Source organism: Gasterosteus aculeatus, chromosome 20 (assembly GCF_964276395.1).
Source record: "Gasterosteus aculeatus chromosome 20, fGasAcu3.hap1.1, whole genome shotgun sequence".
Classification (NCBI taxonomy): domain Eukaryota; kingdom Metazoa; phylum Chordata; class Actinopteri; order Perciformes; family Gasterosteidae; genus Gasterosteus; species Gasterosteus aculeatus.
This window is the reverse complement of record NC_135707.1, coordinates 8,381,987-8,396,356: the sequence shown is the minus strand read 5'-3', so window position 1 is coordinate 8,396,356 and position 14,370 is coordinate 8,381,987. Positions and strand designations below refer to the sequence as shown.

At 42.3% G+C, this 14,370-nt stretch overlaps 1 protein-coding gene across 6 annotated transcripts; it reads left to right on the top strand.

Annotated features, from left to right (window-relative positions):
• The first annotated feature begins 96 nt into the window (after positions 1 to 96).
• Positions 97 to 14,332, top strand: ptpn6 (protein tyrosine phosphatase non-receptor type 6). Of its 6 annotated transcripts, none has more exons than XM_078094979.1 (17): positions 1,712 to 1,975; positions 2,086 to 2,483; positions 2,808 to 2,904; positions 4,368 to 4,490; positions 5,849 to 6,043; positions 8,422 to 8,605; positions 9,438 to 9,554; positions 9,862 to 9,990; positions 10,366 to 10,462; positions 10,594 to 10,673; positions 10,810 to 10,956; positions 11,232 to 11,363; positions 11,495 to 11,649; positions 12,284 to 12,351; positions 12,436 to 12,587; positions 12,842 to 12,906; positions 14,074 to 14,332. In XM_078094979.1, exons 3-17 carry the CDS (start codon positions 2,897 to 2,899, stop codon positions 14,168 to 14,170), a joined length of 1,749 nt encoding a protein of 582 aa, XP_077951105.1. In that variant the 5' UTR covers positions 1,712 to 1,975; positions 2,086 to 2,483; positions 2,808 to 2,896; the 3' UTR covers positions 14,171 to 14,332. The 6 variants fall into 6 exon arrangements, with proteins under 6 accessions (XP_040021686.2, XP_077951105.1, XP_077951107.1 ...); XM_078094981.1 differs by having other exon boundaries at positions 1,716 to 1,975; positions 2,086 to 2,162; positions 2,879 to 2,904; XM_040165754.2 differs by having other exon boundaries at positions 1,716 to 1,975; positions 2,879 to 2,904.
• The last annotated feature ends 38 nt before the right edge of the window (positions 14,333 to 14,370 follow it).

Here is a 14,370-nt window from a genome sequence, read left to right as displayed (position 1 = left end):
GGGTTGTCAACCTAATTTAGGAAAGTGTAACTGTTCAAATAAACCCGTGGCGTCAAGCGAGACCTACTTTGAATTCCAACGTCGAGAGATGTGGTGGAATTTACATGGAGGCAAATGTCGGCCCGTAGGAGAGCTGGAAAAGCAGGAGAGCATTTGCACACGGAGGAGCTTGTGAGAGGAAGATCAGGGGGGAGAAGCTAACATGCACATTGTCTTCCTGTGGATAGTTGTATAATTGGAGTAAATTGCAGGGCGGAGAATTGGTCGGGCTGCGGATGAAGCTTGATATCTTATCATGAGAGGGAACGGCGACTAAACACCAGCGAGGCCGGGCAAGACCGGACATGGAGAGCAAAGAACAGTGGAGCTGAACTCGCTGTAACCGGACTGTCTCTGTTTGGAGAGACGGACGCACATCGTGGACGGCAGCGCTGAGGAGAGTCGGGAGAGAAGAACCCAGAGCACCAGTGAGTCGGTACAGAGTGCCCGAAATGTCTTGTCGGTGAGTATCTTGTATTTTCTTGCTATGTGTGAACTTACTTTATTTTTTTTAACATTGTCAACTCTGGTTTAGTGTTAATGTTTTGGTCTTTATTCGACAAGTGTTGCTGTAGTACTTACTACACAAAGCCTATTCACTTCACTATTGTCTCTTTGTATCTGCGTTTTGTGAAAAAAGAAGCCGGTTTGATATTTCCAAACATGTTCTATTGTTAAGGTAAGTGGAGGATATGGCTCAAATCCTCAATAATGCTATTATATCTTCACGGTGAAGAAACGAACCAAATGGAAATGTTAAAATCCAAATGATGCAACCATTTGTTTCCACCGTTGCCCACATGGATTAAAACAATAAAACATAATATAGGGTTAGCTGCTACGATCAAAGATTTCCAATGGTTGAAAAATCGCTAAAGTTTCATGGTTGTATTACATACGCAGTCCATGAATGACATCCCCAAATTATATATTTCTATAGAAATGAGAAAATCCTCATTCAGGGAGGAGGAAACCCTGAAAACGTGGATTAATTGACTAATAGTTTCAACAGTGTCAATAATATTTAATTGTTTTCCAGGTTTAGACGAAGAGGGAAGGGACAGAATGACGTGTACAGTATTTTCATATATACAGTGTGTCGTTATATATGAATAAGCATACACAGCGAATAAAGCTGATTCTGATATTCTGCTGAACAGACACAATTGGGAGCAAACGTCTGATTCATGCGACATATTCTACGCCTGAGAAGTGACTCTCTGCTTTGTCAGAAGGGAAGAGAAGCAACAAAAAAACATCAACTGATAAGCATAAGAATCTGTGAGGCGGAAAATGCAAACTGCAATAGCTGCGTTAACCACGAGCAACGACACCTGCTGTGTGTGTGTGTGCGTGTGTGCGTGTGTGTGTGTGTGTGCGTGTGTGTGTGAGAGAGAGGTGGGGGGTGTTACAGCAGTCCCTATACATTGTTTGTTTGTACTTGTTTGTAGGTTTTTGAACCGTTGTGAGCCTCACATGCTTTTGTTCTACTTCTACCCCCCTTTTCAAACCTCTTGTAGGTCAATTCGATTTGCAAGTTAAATGTTTGTTCCAACATTGTGTGGTTGCTAAATGTCAGTCTGTGTGTTGGTGCCATTTGGCAAACAAGCCTCCCTCCTGTTGCAGTTTGTGTTGCATTATATGGAAAGTAGCGTGTCCTGCGAGCCTCGATGTGCATTCGAGATACCAGCAAATCCAACTACTGGCCAAAGGGGGGGGGGGGGGGGGGATCTGCTTCACGCCACTCGGCTGCAGCTCTGGAGTTCCGCACTGCAAATGGTTTACCAGCTGGAGGGCAGCTCACACACCCACGAATAAGGAAGTGTTCTGTCAGTCTGACCTTTGTCAGGGACACCCACCCACCCACCCACCCACACACACACACACACACACACCTGGAACAAACGCACAACAGTGTCAGCAGACAGGCAGACAGGTAGGCAGGCAGGCAGAGGGGGGGGGAAGCTCCACTGATGTCTGCCAGACAATGTGTGGGCTTTTTCTCGACAGGCGCACACTTTACACTTTGTGCATTGTTCGTTCCAGTGACGAAGGTGGAACTGCCGGACGCTCACTCTCGCTCGTGATTCCCCTAATGAGTGGAACGGTTTCCGTCATCTGATGTGAGTTCTTCTGCCGCGGCAATTAAACAACGGCTCATCGGGGGGCAAGTTTTCAGAGGTCGACCCTGCTGCTGTTATGAAGAGTTTTGTTGTGGCGGTGACTTGTAACAAAAAGACACACCTCCCTCTGTTGGAGGAATTCAGACCTGTCAGCTTTTTTGGTTCCTGTCTTGCTTTCACTGTTTTGTGAAAGGAGATGTGAAAAGGAAGGAAGGGGGGAGCGCGAGCGCGAGATCGACAGAGAGAGGAGGGGAGACAGACGCGTGCAGTCCAGGCGTCTCGGGCGAAGTCTCAGTTGTTTTCAGAAGGCAGCCGAGAAGAGTAAGTGTTCACCCGCTTTCCTATTGGGGCCGAGAGATGTTTGATAGGAAGAGGGCCGAGTGTGGGCAAGTGCAGAAGGAGAGGAGGAGGAGAGGGCGGGTAGTCTGAGGGTCATTTTATGTGTGTTGTGTGATACGTGGGGTATTTTTTTTTTTACAGGTGTCAGACTGGAGGGTAAAGAGCAATAGCATGAGAACGAGTGTTGACTTCTGTTTATTGTGCTGCAGCGTAGTGGGGAAGTATCGATGAGCTGGGTGTTTCTTTATAAAGTTAGAAACACATGAAAGCAAAAAAACAACTACAAAGATATATACGTATTGACAGGCTTACGCTTGTCTGCACATGTGCAGCTACAAGTGACTCTCACCTACCGCTCTCCTTCTATTTGGTTCCAGAAGAAGCGAAGAGTCAACATGGTTCGGTGAGTCAAGCGCCCCCCCACACACCCACCCGCCGCCAAACTGTCAAGTGCTCCGTTGGTCGAACCCGGTTGTGTCCTCTGTGTTTTGTGCGACGATACTTCTCTGTTTCCATTCCTCCTTCTCCTTCTCTCCCAAGCTGTCTGCCCGTCCTGCTCTTGTTCCTCTGTCATGTGGTTTATGATGCGTCGCGCGTTGTTCAGTGTCTGTTGCGTAAAGAAATGTTTGTCCTAAAAGATGTACTAATTCAGTGATTTTGCATCCTCAATGTTCAAAGTCTTTAAAGGTCGTTCTCTTTCCCTTTATTATGAGTTGACGAGTCTTTTCTTTCTGGGACTGTGTTCTCTAAATAAGGTTTTCTTTTTAATAACCAAAAGCTAAATGGGGAAACACTTACTGCAGAGCAAACACAACCTGATTGTGCACGCACAGGGTTCCCCATTTTCAAAATTAGTTTTCTGCAACATTACAAGTTTTATTTTGTACGTTTTAAACACTGAACTTTGTCAAAAAATGTAAATAATTTAACCAATAAATAAAAGTGACAGGTTCAGTTTCAGGAAACCTATTGAAACAACAATTGAATATTTCGGGGATCTTTTTAACCGTTCAGCTCAGAGGCTGTAAGCCGGATTTGACCTAAACATACTTTTTCCACCCTCAACAAGCTCCAGGAAATGGTGGGTATTTGGCCGGAGTTGTTGCAATTACGTTAAATTGAGAAACTCCTTAGTGTTTTCTGGCTTTCAGGCTTTCAAGCTGGAGCTTTCCCGGATTTCTGTCGTTATAATCGTGTATATTCACAGTATGTTATTGAAGTGTTCTGAAAAGGTTCAATTAAGAACCGGTGCTAAAGATTGTTAAAGAAATTGTTAAAATATTGGTTTATACACTTATAAATAACTTGAATAGATTTCTTTTGGTCTCTAATTAGAGCAGCATTTTCTACAGAATGAGAAGGAAAGAATACAGTTATGATAATAAATGATAAAGACTACGAAAAAACTGAACTGGGAATGAAACGATATGAAAACCAGTTATGTTATCCATTAATAAAATAATTGTTTTTATCTAAAACATGTTACTAAAGTCACATCACAGGTTGCCAGGAACCACGGCGATGTGTTAATGAAGCATAAAATACCATTTTTACATCTACAAGACTTTAACAAGAAAAGCATTTGTAATACGAATTATATGTTGGAGGAATTGGGGGTTAAACTTTGCAAGACTGTGATGTGATGAATGGTAATTTATTGGTAAACCAGCCACAGTTAGAATGCCAGAAAAAATACTCCATCTTCTTCATGAAATAACCTTGTGCTCATTGTGTTTTCAATACAGAATACTTTAAAGTTATGTGTGTTCTTATAAAGGCGTCCGTGTTAATGATTATCAGATACAAGTCTTATCTGTGTGTGTATTAAGTGCAGTCATACTGAGTCTATTTTTACTCTGGATTCAGGTGGTTCCACAGAGAAATCACAGGTTTGGAGGCCGAGGAAAGGCTGAAGACGAGAGGCATACACGGCAGCTTTTTAGCTCGACCCAGCAAGAAAAATGTAGGAGATTTCTCCTTGTCTGTCAGGTAATAAAGGGGAAAAACACCCCGATCTCCCTTCTACATTTCTATCTCAGTAGCTTAGGTTAGAACCTTAACCTCCTTCTCTTTAAAATTGGCCTGAGGCTCAACCATGTGACATCTCCACTTAGCAAACCTTAAAGAATTTAAACAACAAGATCTTGTGGAAGCTGATTGATTGCTGTATACACGTATACTTCATTTTACTTGTTCTTTTATTGGCCGATTGAAATTAACCTTTAAACTTCACTGTTGAATAAAACAAACTGTTGCACAACTAGGATGTGATGCAAATATTCAGTCTCTGACTAGACGGAAACTTTTTCTTGCACTTTTTGGGTGCGATAAAACACGTTCTATTAATAAATGTGGCAATGCTGATACTGATGCTTTTTTCCAGGTGTGAGATTGCGTTGATGTGGTTGTTCAAGTTAAACTAAAATGTCTTTACCGATGAAAAAGAAGAATGTACGTTCTTAAAAATACAGATAGAATTCTAATAGAATAAAGGCAGTGTTTATTCCTCAAAATATCACCATATAAAATAAATTGAATCCCAAAATGTGATTGACCAAATAGCACGTGAATTTTATTTGACTTTGATTTGACTTTTATCCAAGTTACTTCATGAGGTTCAATTGATGTAAAGATGATCTGCTTATACACTGATCACAGTGCTACCGATCACATAAAGTGTTGTTAAATTAATATATATATATATATATATATATATATTAAAATAGATGTCTGTACCGCTGGAGGAATAAACTGAATAACTCCAGTGTTTTCTCACAGAGACATACTGTATAGGTTTGTGATAATATCCGTTCCTGTCTTTAAAATTTGTCTTTGAGACTTAAAAGAAGGGCGTAACGTACATTTTTTACATGTTCTCCTTTTCACGAGTTCCTCTTAAGTCACAAAGACAAATGTGTCACACTGACCGCTGCCTTTTGAATGAATTAATGAATGTGATGTGTATGGAAGGACAGTGGCACTCCCACCTCTCCAAATCAAATGATTTACCAAAAAAAACATATTCAAATAAAAATATTCCTGGTCCCAACTAATAATAATTATGTCTAATTATAATAATTAGGTATGATTATTATTATTAAAGTTAGACAGCCAGATTACTACGTTGATTAAAGCAAATACTGAAAGTTCAAATGTTTGTGTCAGAGAACACAGATTCCTGTATATTGCACCAAAACACATTTTATCAATCTGTGTGTTGTTGGAGGAATATTATTCTGCAGTTTTAACTGTCGTAGACAGATGTTCGGTCACCTAGAAGTTTTTGTCAACGAAAAACTGTTGACAAAAACTGTTGACTGTTCTAAACCGGCTTGTCATCTCCTCAGGGTGGGCGATCTGGTGACCCACATCCGGATCCAGAACACGGGAGACTACTACGACCTGTATGGCGGGGAGAAGTTTGCCACTCTGTCGGAGCTGGTGGAGTACTACACGGCCGAGAACGGAATCCTGCAGGACAAGGACGGCACCGTCATCGAGCTCAGATACCCCCTCAACTGCTCTGACCCCACCACAGAGAGGTCTGTGCATGCTTACTTCCCGATGTTGAACCTCATTCAGGTCAATTTGGCTCACGGCCTCCAGCTTCTCTCAGGTCGCTCCACCGGCGCTCTCGGGTTACGTGCAATTGTTTTTGGTTACGTGGTTGAGTCGATAAAATTAGAGTGTTACTCCTTCTACAGCTGTTTATTGAGGATAATTACGCTCATTTGTGGGTCTGATGTTCCATGAGGTCTTGGGTGAAGCCTCATTCATTCCAACATCTGGCCCGCTGCTGCAGCTCATCAAAAACCCCAAATCTATGATTATGCAAAAAGATTCCAGCTTAGACGCCCATGTCCATCCATGTCCTATGTGCTTCTTTTCCAGCATATAAGGAATAGAATAATAGACATTACAATATTATTAGTGATTATTTATCCCTGCGATCAGTAATTCAAAGGCTTTGTGTGACTTATGTAAGCAGTTATTCATGTATTCAAACCTGCAAATACCATCCCTTTTAATTCAAATAGTTTAATTTCATTATTGGTGATAACCTGATACGAGGCCCACTATTGCTTTTTATGTTAATGCATTTTTCTGAATCACATTGGCTCTGGTTACTGGTTTTAATTTTGACGTAAAGTAGCAGCATACACTCTTCACACTTTAGTTTTGACTGAGATTACATAAAAATATGCTTTTGAATTCATGCATATCGCCGTGAGAGTATTGCTCCTTTATTAAGTTTCAGTTGTACCGATAGTAGCTGTCGTAGTGTCTCTGTTTGCTAAATATAGCTTTTAGATAATGTGACAAGTCTGTGTTTGCATCCACAGCTGACCACATCAAAGACTGCGTCAGGTAGCTGCTAGTAAACAAGTAACACATATGTTTGTTGAATGCACGTGAAAAAAAGGCTATCAGAATTTTTATCCAAATTCCATTAATGCTGACGATGGAGTTTGTTTATTGACGGCGCTTTCTTCCAGTCGGAAACATTGTGCGGTTAACGGTTGTTAAACTAGCTTAATACCCAACTAGTATAACCTTAAACGTTTGCACCTCTTTCAAGAGCCAAGGAGGACGCCACTTGCTATGGTATGTGTGTGTGCGTGTGCATGTGAGTGTGTGTGACTTTGTACTTAGCCCTAGCTGGCTCTGCCCCCTGACCCCCCCCCTCGTCCTTCTCTTTCTGTCAGTTGTCTAACTTCCCTTTTGTTGCTGCGGTTGGAAACTTTAGGTTTTGACACAGTTTTGAAAGCAGTGGCCAGAGCCAACGTGTCTTCCTCTATTGCACACTCCATGTTCTTGCTCGCTCGCTATCCTTCTCATCTCACACAATCTCTAACTCTCATCTACAATCGTGACTACAAACGCGTCAACTCACCCTTAATGTTCGCGCATGTATTGAGCTTATCTACTCTTGGGGAAAAAAAAGGATAAATATAGTTATGACATTACGATTTCGGCATTAATGGCGGTTCTAGGTGGAGGAAACCTGGCTGACGTGTTTGCCCGGTAGTCTGCTGTCCTCTTCTGTGAAGTGCAACCTTTCCCTCGACAGGCTATTCTTCAGCTTCTGCAAAACCGGGACACCAAATGTATTTTATGTCTGCAGGTGCTTCATGCAACCTGCTTTAATTTAAGTGCAATTTCAGTTTCTGTGGATATAATGTTGTTTGACAAGTTAGTCAAAGAACTGAATCAATAAAAGCGTGTGAAAAAAGGCATTAAGAGAGAAGGCAGCGTGTGCGATGGAGAAAGGTGTATGCATGGGGAGGGGCGGGTTATATGTGGTTGATACATATGGGGTGACAGGCTATAAATACTTTGTCCTCTTAAGCCATGAAATCTGTCATCAGAAATTTTCCGACCGCAAAGCAGGAAGTTCAGAAGAAGAAATCGAGAACAGTGCCTAAAATTAAGTCACAAACATGGCCTCTGATAATTCACTGCACAAAGACGCGCGCACACACACACACACACACATGCAGTTTGCTGGTGGACAGAAATCCAGCCTGCATCTGTCCATGCTGTTTTTATCAATCCACCTGATTCTTTTGCGGCTTTCTATTTCTACTCACTAGGGGATGGGCAGCTCTAGCATGCAGTGTACCACATCAGTGAGTCTGACAACCGCTCAGCTCTGTATAGATGTCTACATGTAATTCCCAGCCTCTGCGCTAAGGGTTCTATGCTCACAATAAGCAGTCAAAAAAACAACCCAAGGAGGATGTTGTTTAGCTGCTGCGCGCAAAATGTCAAGCTTAAAGCTCAAAGAAATGCAATTACAGGTCAGCTCGCTGCATGAGGCAGACGGTGTCCTTTGGAAGGTCGTAACCACAAACAAACTAAAATGTAAGTGAAATGTGCACGCATACGGAAAACACTCATTGCCCTTTGTCCCTCTCAGGTGGTACCACGGCCACCTGTCCGGGCAGAACGCGGAGAAGCTGCTCTGTGCTCGGGAAGAGTCTGGGACCTTCCTGGTCAGAGAGTCGCTGTCCAAACCTGGAGACTTTGTCCTGTCGGTTCTGACGGACGAGAAGAGCAAAGCCGGAGGAAAGAGGGTCTCCCACATCAAGATAATGTGTCAGGTAGGTGTTTGTGTGTGTGTGTGTGTGAGAACATGGGTGCATGTCACATGCAAGACCATTAGTACATGAAACTTGGGTTTGGTCTTGGTCAGTCTTCTACTTTGAATATACAGAATTAGGATTCACATCATGTAGAAAATGTTGGGGTATTCCCACAGTTGTGCAATGTGCTGTGAGATTGTTTTCTCATTTCCCCTCGCTTTGGCAATATCAGACTGTTATATTTTAATTGTTCATAGATGGCAGGCACAGTTTCAGTAAAGATTTTTCCCAACAGTTGTTCTTGCTAATTACAGTTTTTACTTTTTCAGTAAAAACAATACAATATGCGAACCCAAAAGCTGCATCTTGGTGTGTTTTACACTGTGCAAAAAGCTGCTGGTAATATTGACACTGTGACACTATTGGCAACAGGTCACATGGTCGTCCTCTCAAACTCATTTTCATAGATTGTGTCTTTCCGTTATCACCTGGGCGTTTGCATGTTGGCGGTTTAGAGAAAACAGTCTGGCTCATTCCTGTGTAAGCCTTGTTTTTAGGCACCGCTGAGGTGCAAACGATTGATGGTGGATTAGTGGAGGGGTCACACTGGCCTTTACATGAGCAATTAGGGCCGAATGCTTTATGAGGCTATAATGTTATTTTATTAATTTCTATTAATGTTCCTTTTGTCTATACTCTAGAGGAAATGTACAAATGCAAAATACGTCACTTCTATTAAAGTGCTCTTCTTATAAAACGTTAGTCTTTATTTTTAAACCAGTTATTTTGGGACAACCTCTGATGAGTGGCTGATTTTATGCTTCGATGCTTTTTTTTTTTTCGTCTTCAGAATGACAGGTACACAGTTGGAGGTTCAGAGATGTTTGACACGCTAACAGACCTGGTGGATTACTACAAACGCAAAGGCATCGAAGAGATTTCCGGTAACTGGGTGCATCTCAAACAGGTGAACTTCAGTGTTTCACATACAATTGATATTAACTAAATCATTTGTAACGTGTGTGTGCGCGCAAATTCCACAAGTTGAATGTCAGTGAGCTGTGATAAACAGAAACGTGGTGTTTGTGAATTATTATTCGAAGATGAACAGCACAGCCGACAGGAAATATCACCCACAGCTTTGACTTTACGTGGCCTTACTGACTGATGCCTTCAATTGGCTCAAATTTCCTTTCAACTATATGATCAGACTCTCACTTTCTCCGTCTCTCCGTCTCTCTCTCTCTCTCTCTCTCTGCCGCTCTCTTCTGCAGCCGTATTACTCCACCAGAGTGAATGCAGCAGACATCGACAGCCGAGTGAAACAGCTGGATCTGACCACAGAGCAGGAGGAGGAGGGCGAGGGAGAGAAGAGCAAGGCGGGTTTCTGGGAGGAGTTCGACGTAAGATCTCACCCGGCCTCGTTTATGTTCACGGCGACTTTTTCTTACAATGAATAAGAACCACAAGGTTGTACTGAAGACTTCCTAACTGTGCGGCAGAACTAGAGGTATTCTACCACCGTCATGTGGTCCAGATGCCGTATTACACGGTGACTCATCAGAGGATTTGAGTATCTACTGGATGCCTGATCATATTAAGTTTACTTTAAAGCTCCAGTTTCAAGTTTTAATCTGTAGTTTACTTTTAGAAACAGTCTAATTGACATATTTGATACAGAATGTCACAACTATTTAATAACATACTGTTAAATATTAATATGTAGTAGGAACTTGGAGCACAGAAAGCATCACACAGTCTTCTCTCTCTCCCAACAGGCTCTGCAGAAGTCTGAGGCGAAGGTGAAAAAGAGCAGAGAGGAGGGTCAGAGACCAGAAAATAAGAGCAAAAACAGATACAAGAATATTCTTCCCTGTGAGTTTTGAATCCTGTCCGTAACATTTCTTTTTCAAATTAACCAAACCGTACAACACATTTCGACTGACATTGAACAATTGTCCTCGTTCTCCCTCCGTGTCCTCACTCTGTCCACTTGTTCCCACAAGTCAATGACACCAGGGTCCCCCTGCGGGGCAGGAATGCTGATGTTGTGGGTTCAGATTACATCAACGCCAACTACGTCAGAGTAAGTCTCTAAAGTCTGTGGCCTCATAGTAACGACAACACAAGAGGACAGAGCAGTCGGATATTCTCTGCTTCTACACCTAAAGGTCCATGTCTGTGTATTGAGCACCGTTCACTGGTTCATTGTGCGTTTGTAGAACAACCTGTCGGAATCCGGGGCTCCCAAAGTCTACATCGCCACCCAGGGGTGCCTAGCAACAACCGTCAACGATTTCTGGCAGATGGTATGGCAGGAGGACACACGGGTGATCGTCATGACAACAAGAGAGGTCGAGAAAGGCCGGGTCAGTATCAAAACAAGAAGTATGAAAGCAGTGTTTGGGCCTCAAGCGTGTTTTGTTCTTTTAAAAATTACTAAAAGCATTAAAAACAATTGACTTTGGTTAAGTTAGTGAATATATGAATGTACAGAAACCTTTTCTGTACTTTTAAGTGCAAGTTCAAATCCATGGGGTCAAGTGAACATATTACAAAAGGCTAATCATGACAAATAGTGATAAAAGCTGCATTGTAGTCTTGCAGATAACCAATAATTTACTTGATTTATTGTTTATTGCAGAATAAGTGCGTGCCATACTGGCCCGATTTACAGACCTCCAAGGAGGTGGGTCCATACGTGGTGACCAACAATTCAGAGAGGGAAGCCGCTGATTACAAAATCAGAGTTTTGGAGATCGCTCCCGTGGACCAGGTAACCTGCCACCACCAATCTCTGACCTCACAGCACCCAACCCCCCCCATGGACGCGCGTGTACAATGCTGACTTTGTCATCTTAATCCCACAATTGTGTGTGTGTGTGTGTGTGTGTGTGTCATCCACAGCCAAATCAATCCCGTACTATCTGGCACTACCAGTACATGAGCTGGCCTGACCACGGCGTCCCTCATGAGCCAGGTGCCGTGCTAAGCTTCCTCAGTCAAGTGAACGGCAAACAGGCCGACTACCCCGATGCCGGACCCATGGTCATCCACTGCAGGTGCTCACCATGTTGTGACACGTTTTGTCAAAAAGAAAATCATTCAAATCATCACTTTTTAAAGGCTGGAAAGGTTTTTTTTGTTAACAATGAAGTGATTTTCAAGACATTTGTCAACTATTTTTTTTCCAGTGATTGACTGACGGAATGTAAACAGTTAATCTGGTTATTTTGTAAGACATAATGGCGCATTTGGAGATATAGTGTCACACGCTATCAGGAGCATGTAAATCCTTCTGGCGTGATGTTGACATCACAAAAAACATCACAGCACTAGGTTTATCTTAAATCGGGTGATAACACACTAAGGTTTATGATTAAAATGATTATATATTTAGGATCAAGATTAGTAGTAGTGGAACAAAAAGCTTTGAGTCAACTGACATGTTATCCTCATGGAATTTTCCCCATGTGATGTTGTGGATACTGAGGTAATTTGTAAAGTTTTAAAACGTGTTGTTTGAATGATAGTATGACTGTTGTGTGAGTATTTTGGTGAGTAAGCACGCAGCGAAGCCCCACAGAGCAGCTAGCATGGTTGCAGACTTCTAGTTGCGTTAGTAGAGGTGACAAAGTCTTGTTGGATTGATGGAAGGATATATATTAACTTTGCTTCTTCTGTGAATTCCTGCAGTGCTGGAATTGGTCGAACGGGCACGATTGTGGTGATCGACATGATCATTGAAACCATTGATGCCATAGGTAACTTTTATTCATAAAAACAAAACCATTCAAAATACACCGTTTATTTTTCCTTTCTCGACGGTTTCATTTATCCCACTGTAGGTCTGGACTGTGATCTTGACATCCCGAAATACATCCAGATGGTGCGAGAGCAGCGCTCCGGGATGGTGCAGACAGAGGCCCAGTACAAGTTCATCTACCTGTCTGTGTCCGAGTACATACAGACCACCAAGGCCAAAGACTGCGCCTCCATGGTGAGCAACGGGGCCGGGAAAATGCACGAAAAGCACTACGGACTTAGTCGGTCCGTGTTTCAATAAGCCTTTGCGACCGACTAGCTCAATGTCAGCAGAATGATACGTTATCAGAGAGCGACTTGTGAAAGATGAACATTGACCCAGGGGCAGAAAACAATCCACTCCACTCCAAAAAAAAAAAACAGTCGCATGAACCTCTCGGTGTTTGAGTAATCCTTCAGTCACATCAGAAATGTTCCTCTCTTCCCCAGGAAACCGAGACTGAGTATGGAAATCTGCAACTCAAACACCAGCCGGTGAGCAAGAAGGTCTCCAAGTGAGTGAGCGCGTGTCTCTGTCTCTTAAAAAGGGATAAAAACAAAAGTGTGTGTGACGCATTTGAACTGCTCTCACTGTTGCCCAACGTTCCTTTCAAAAACCCCGTCTGCAGGCAGTCAAACCATGTCGAGATAAGGACTTGTGGGGGGAGGGAGGACTCATTGTAGTTGCAGCTGAACTTCACGTCAGTTTTATTGAATGTTGTCTGAGGGACTGCGTCGCTAATCATTATTCATATTCAGTATTAAATGTTGGGGAAAGTGTATCTCGTGCATTTCCAACCACATTAAACAACCATTTTTCTTAAAAAGAAACAGTTTGTTGTCGCTCTGGAATACTGAAACTGAAGACAATAAACTAAGCTGTGGAATAAATCCTTACAAGCTGATTACTGCCGTTCCAAACAGTGTAACAAAGCACCAGTATTTAGCAGTACCGTGCTGTTAACAGGGGGCCTGCAGAGCAGTGTTAAGTCTGTCCACCCTGCCAGAGCCGAACGAAATGTCTCAGCTATTGCATGGATTGCCATGGAAGCTCGGTGATCCTCTCAATGTTTCTCCATTTCCTTATTTCTCTGTAGGCATTGAAGCAGCACTATCAGATGAGAACCACGCTTCCATAAAGATGAATAGTTCCAAAAATAAACACGTTATTTGAAGATTTTTATTGGTGTGATGAGTAAAAAGACACGGCCAGATCCTCCAATTCCCACAGTACAACTTAAAACATATGCAATCAGGGTTTATTCTTTCAATTCCCCTCCTGAGCGACAGAAAACATTACACAACTTGTTTAACTCCCCATGAATAGTTAACTGAACCTCGTGTTTTACGTACGAGTCAAGTGTCCCTTCACAGGACAACAGAAGTGATGATGTACAAGTGATTTGGGCTTCAACTATGGACCAAGTTGTATAGTAACTAACCAATTAGGGAAGAAAACAACGGAACACAACACTTAACAATCCGGCCCAGAACGTTGTAAGCGTTGACGCACTTGGACCTCCGAGGGCTTTGAGTGATTGATGGTCAGCAGTTCTGAACGTTCATTAACACTTCAAGCATCTTCTATTCGCTTCGAACTAAACTAGGGGAAATCAATGTGGGCTGCGGATTGAATCTGAAGCAATAATCACTACTGTGTTCTTTTCCTTTATTACTTCCAGAAACAAGGAGGATGTTTACGAGAATCTCTCAAAAGGAAAAAAAGATGTGAAGAAGTCAAAGTCAGAAAAGAAAAGTGGCTCCGTGAAGAAAAGATAGATGGATGTTTGTTTCTCCACAATATTCCACGTTGTTATATTTATGCAGGCCCTTTTTTGTATTTTAGTGGAGACAAAATGAAAATGCATGAAATTAAAGATAACCGGTCGACATCTGATGGGTCACATAAATTCTTTGTTGCAAATAAAGTAATCGTGTGAACATTGCCTGCAATTTTCTTTCTCAAAATTTCAGTTACA

Excerpts from the sequence above, each read along its gene's own strand:
- ptpn6 (XM_040165752.2), top strand. Across the intron at positions 6,044-8,421 it reads TCTGACCCCACCACAGAGAG|GTGGTACCACGGCCACCTGT; the intron begins GTCTGTGCATGC and ends TGTCCCTCTCAG. Across the intron at positions 8,606-9,437 it reads ACATCAAGATAATGTGTCAG|AATGACAGGTACACAGTTGG; the intron begins GTAGGTGTTTGT and ends TTTCGTCTTCAG.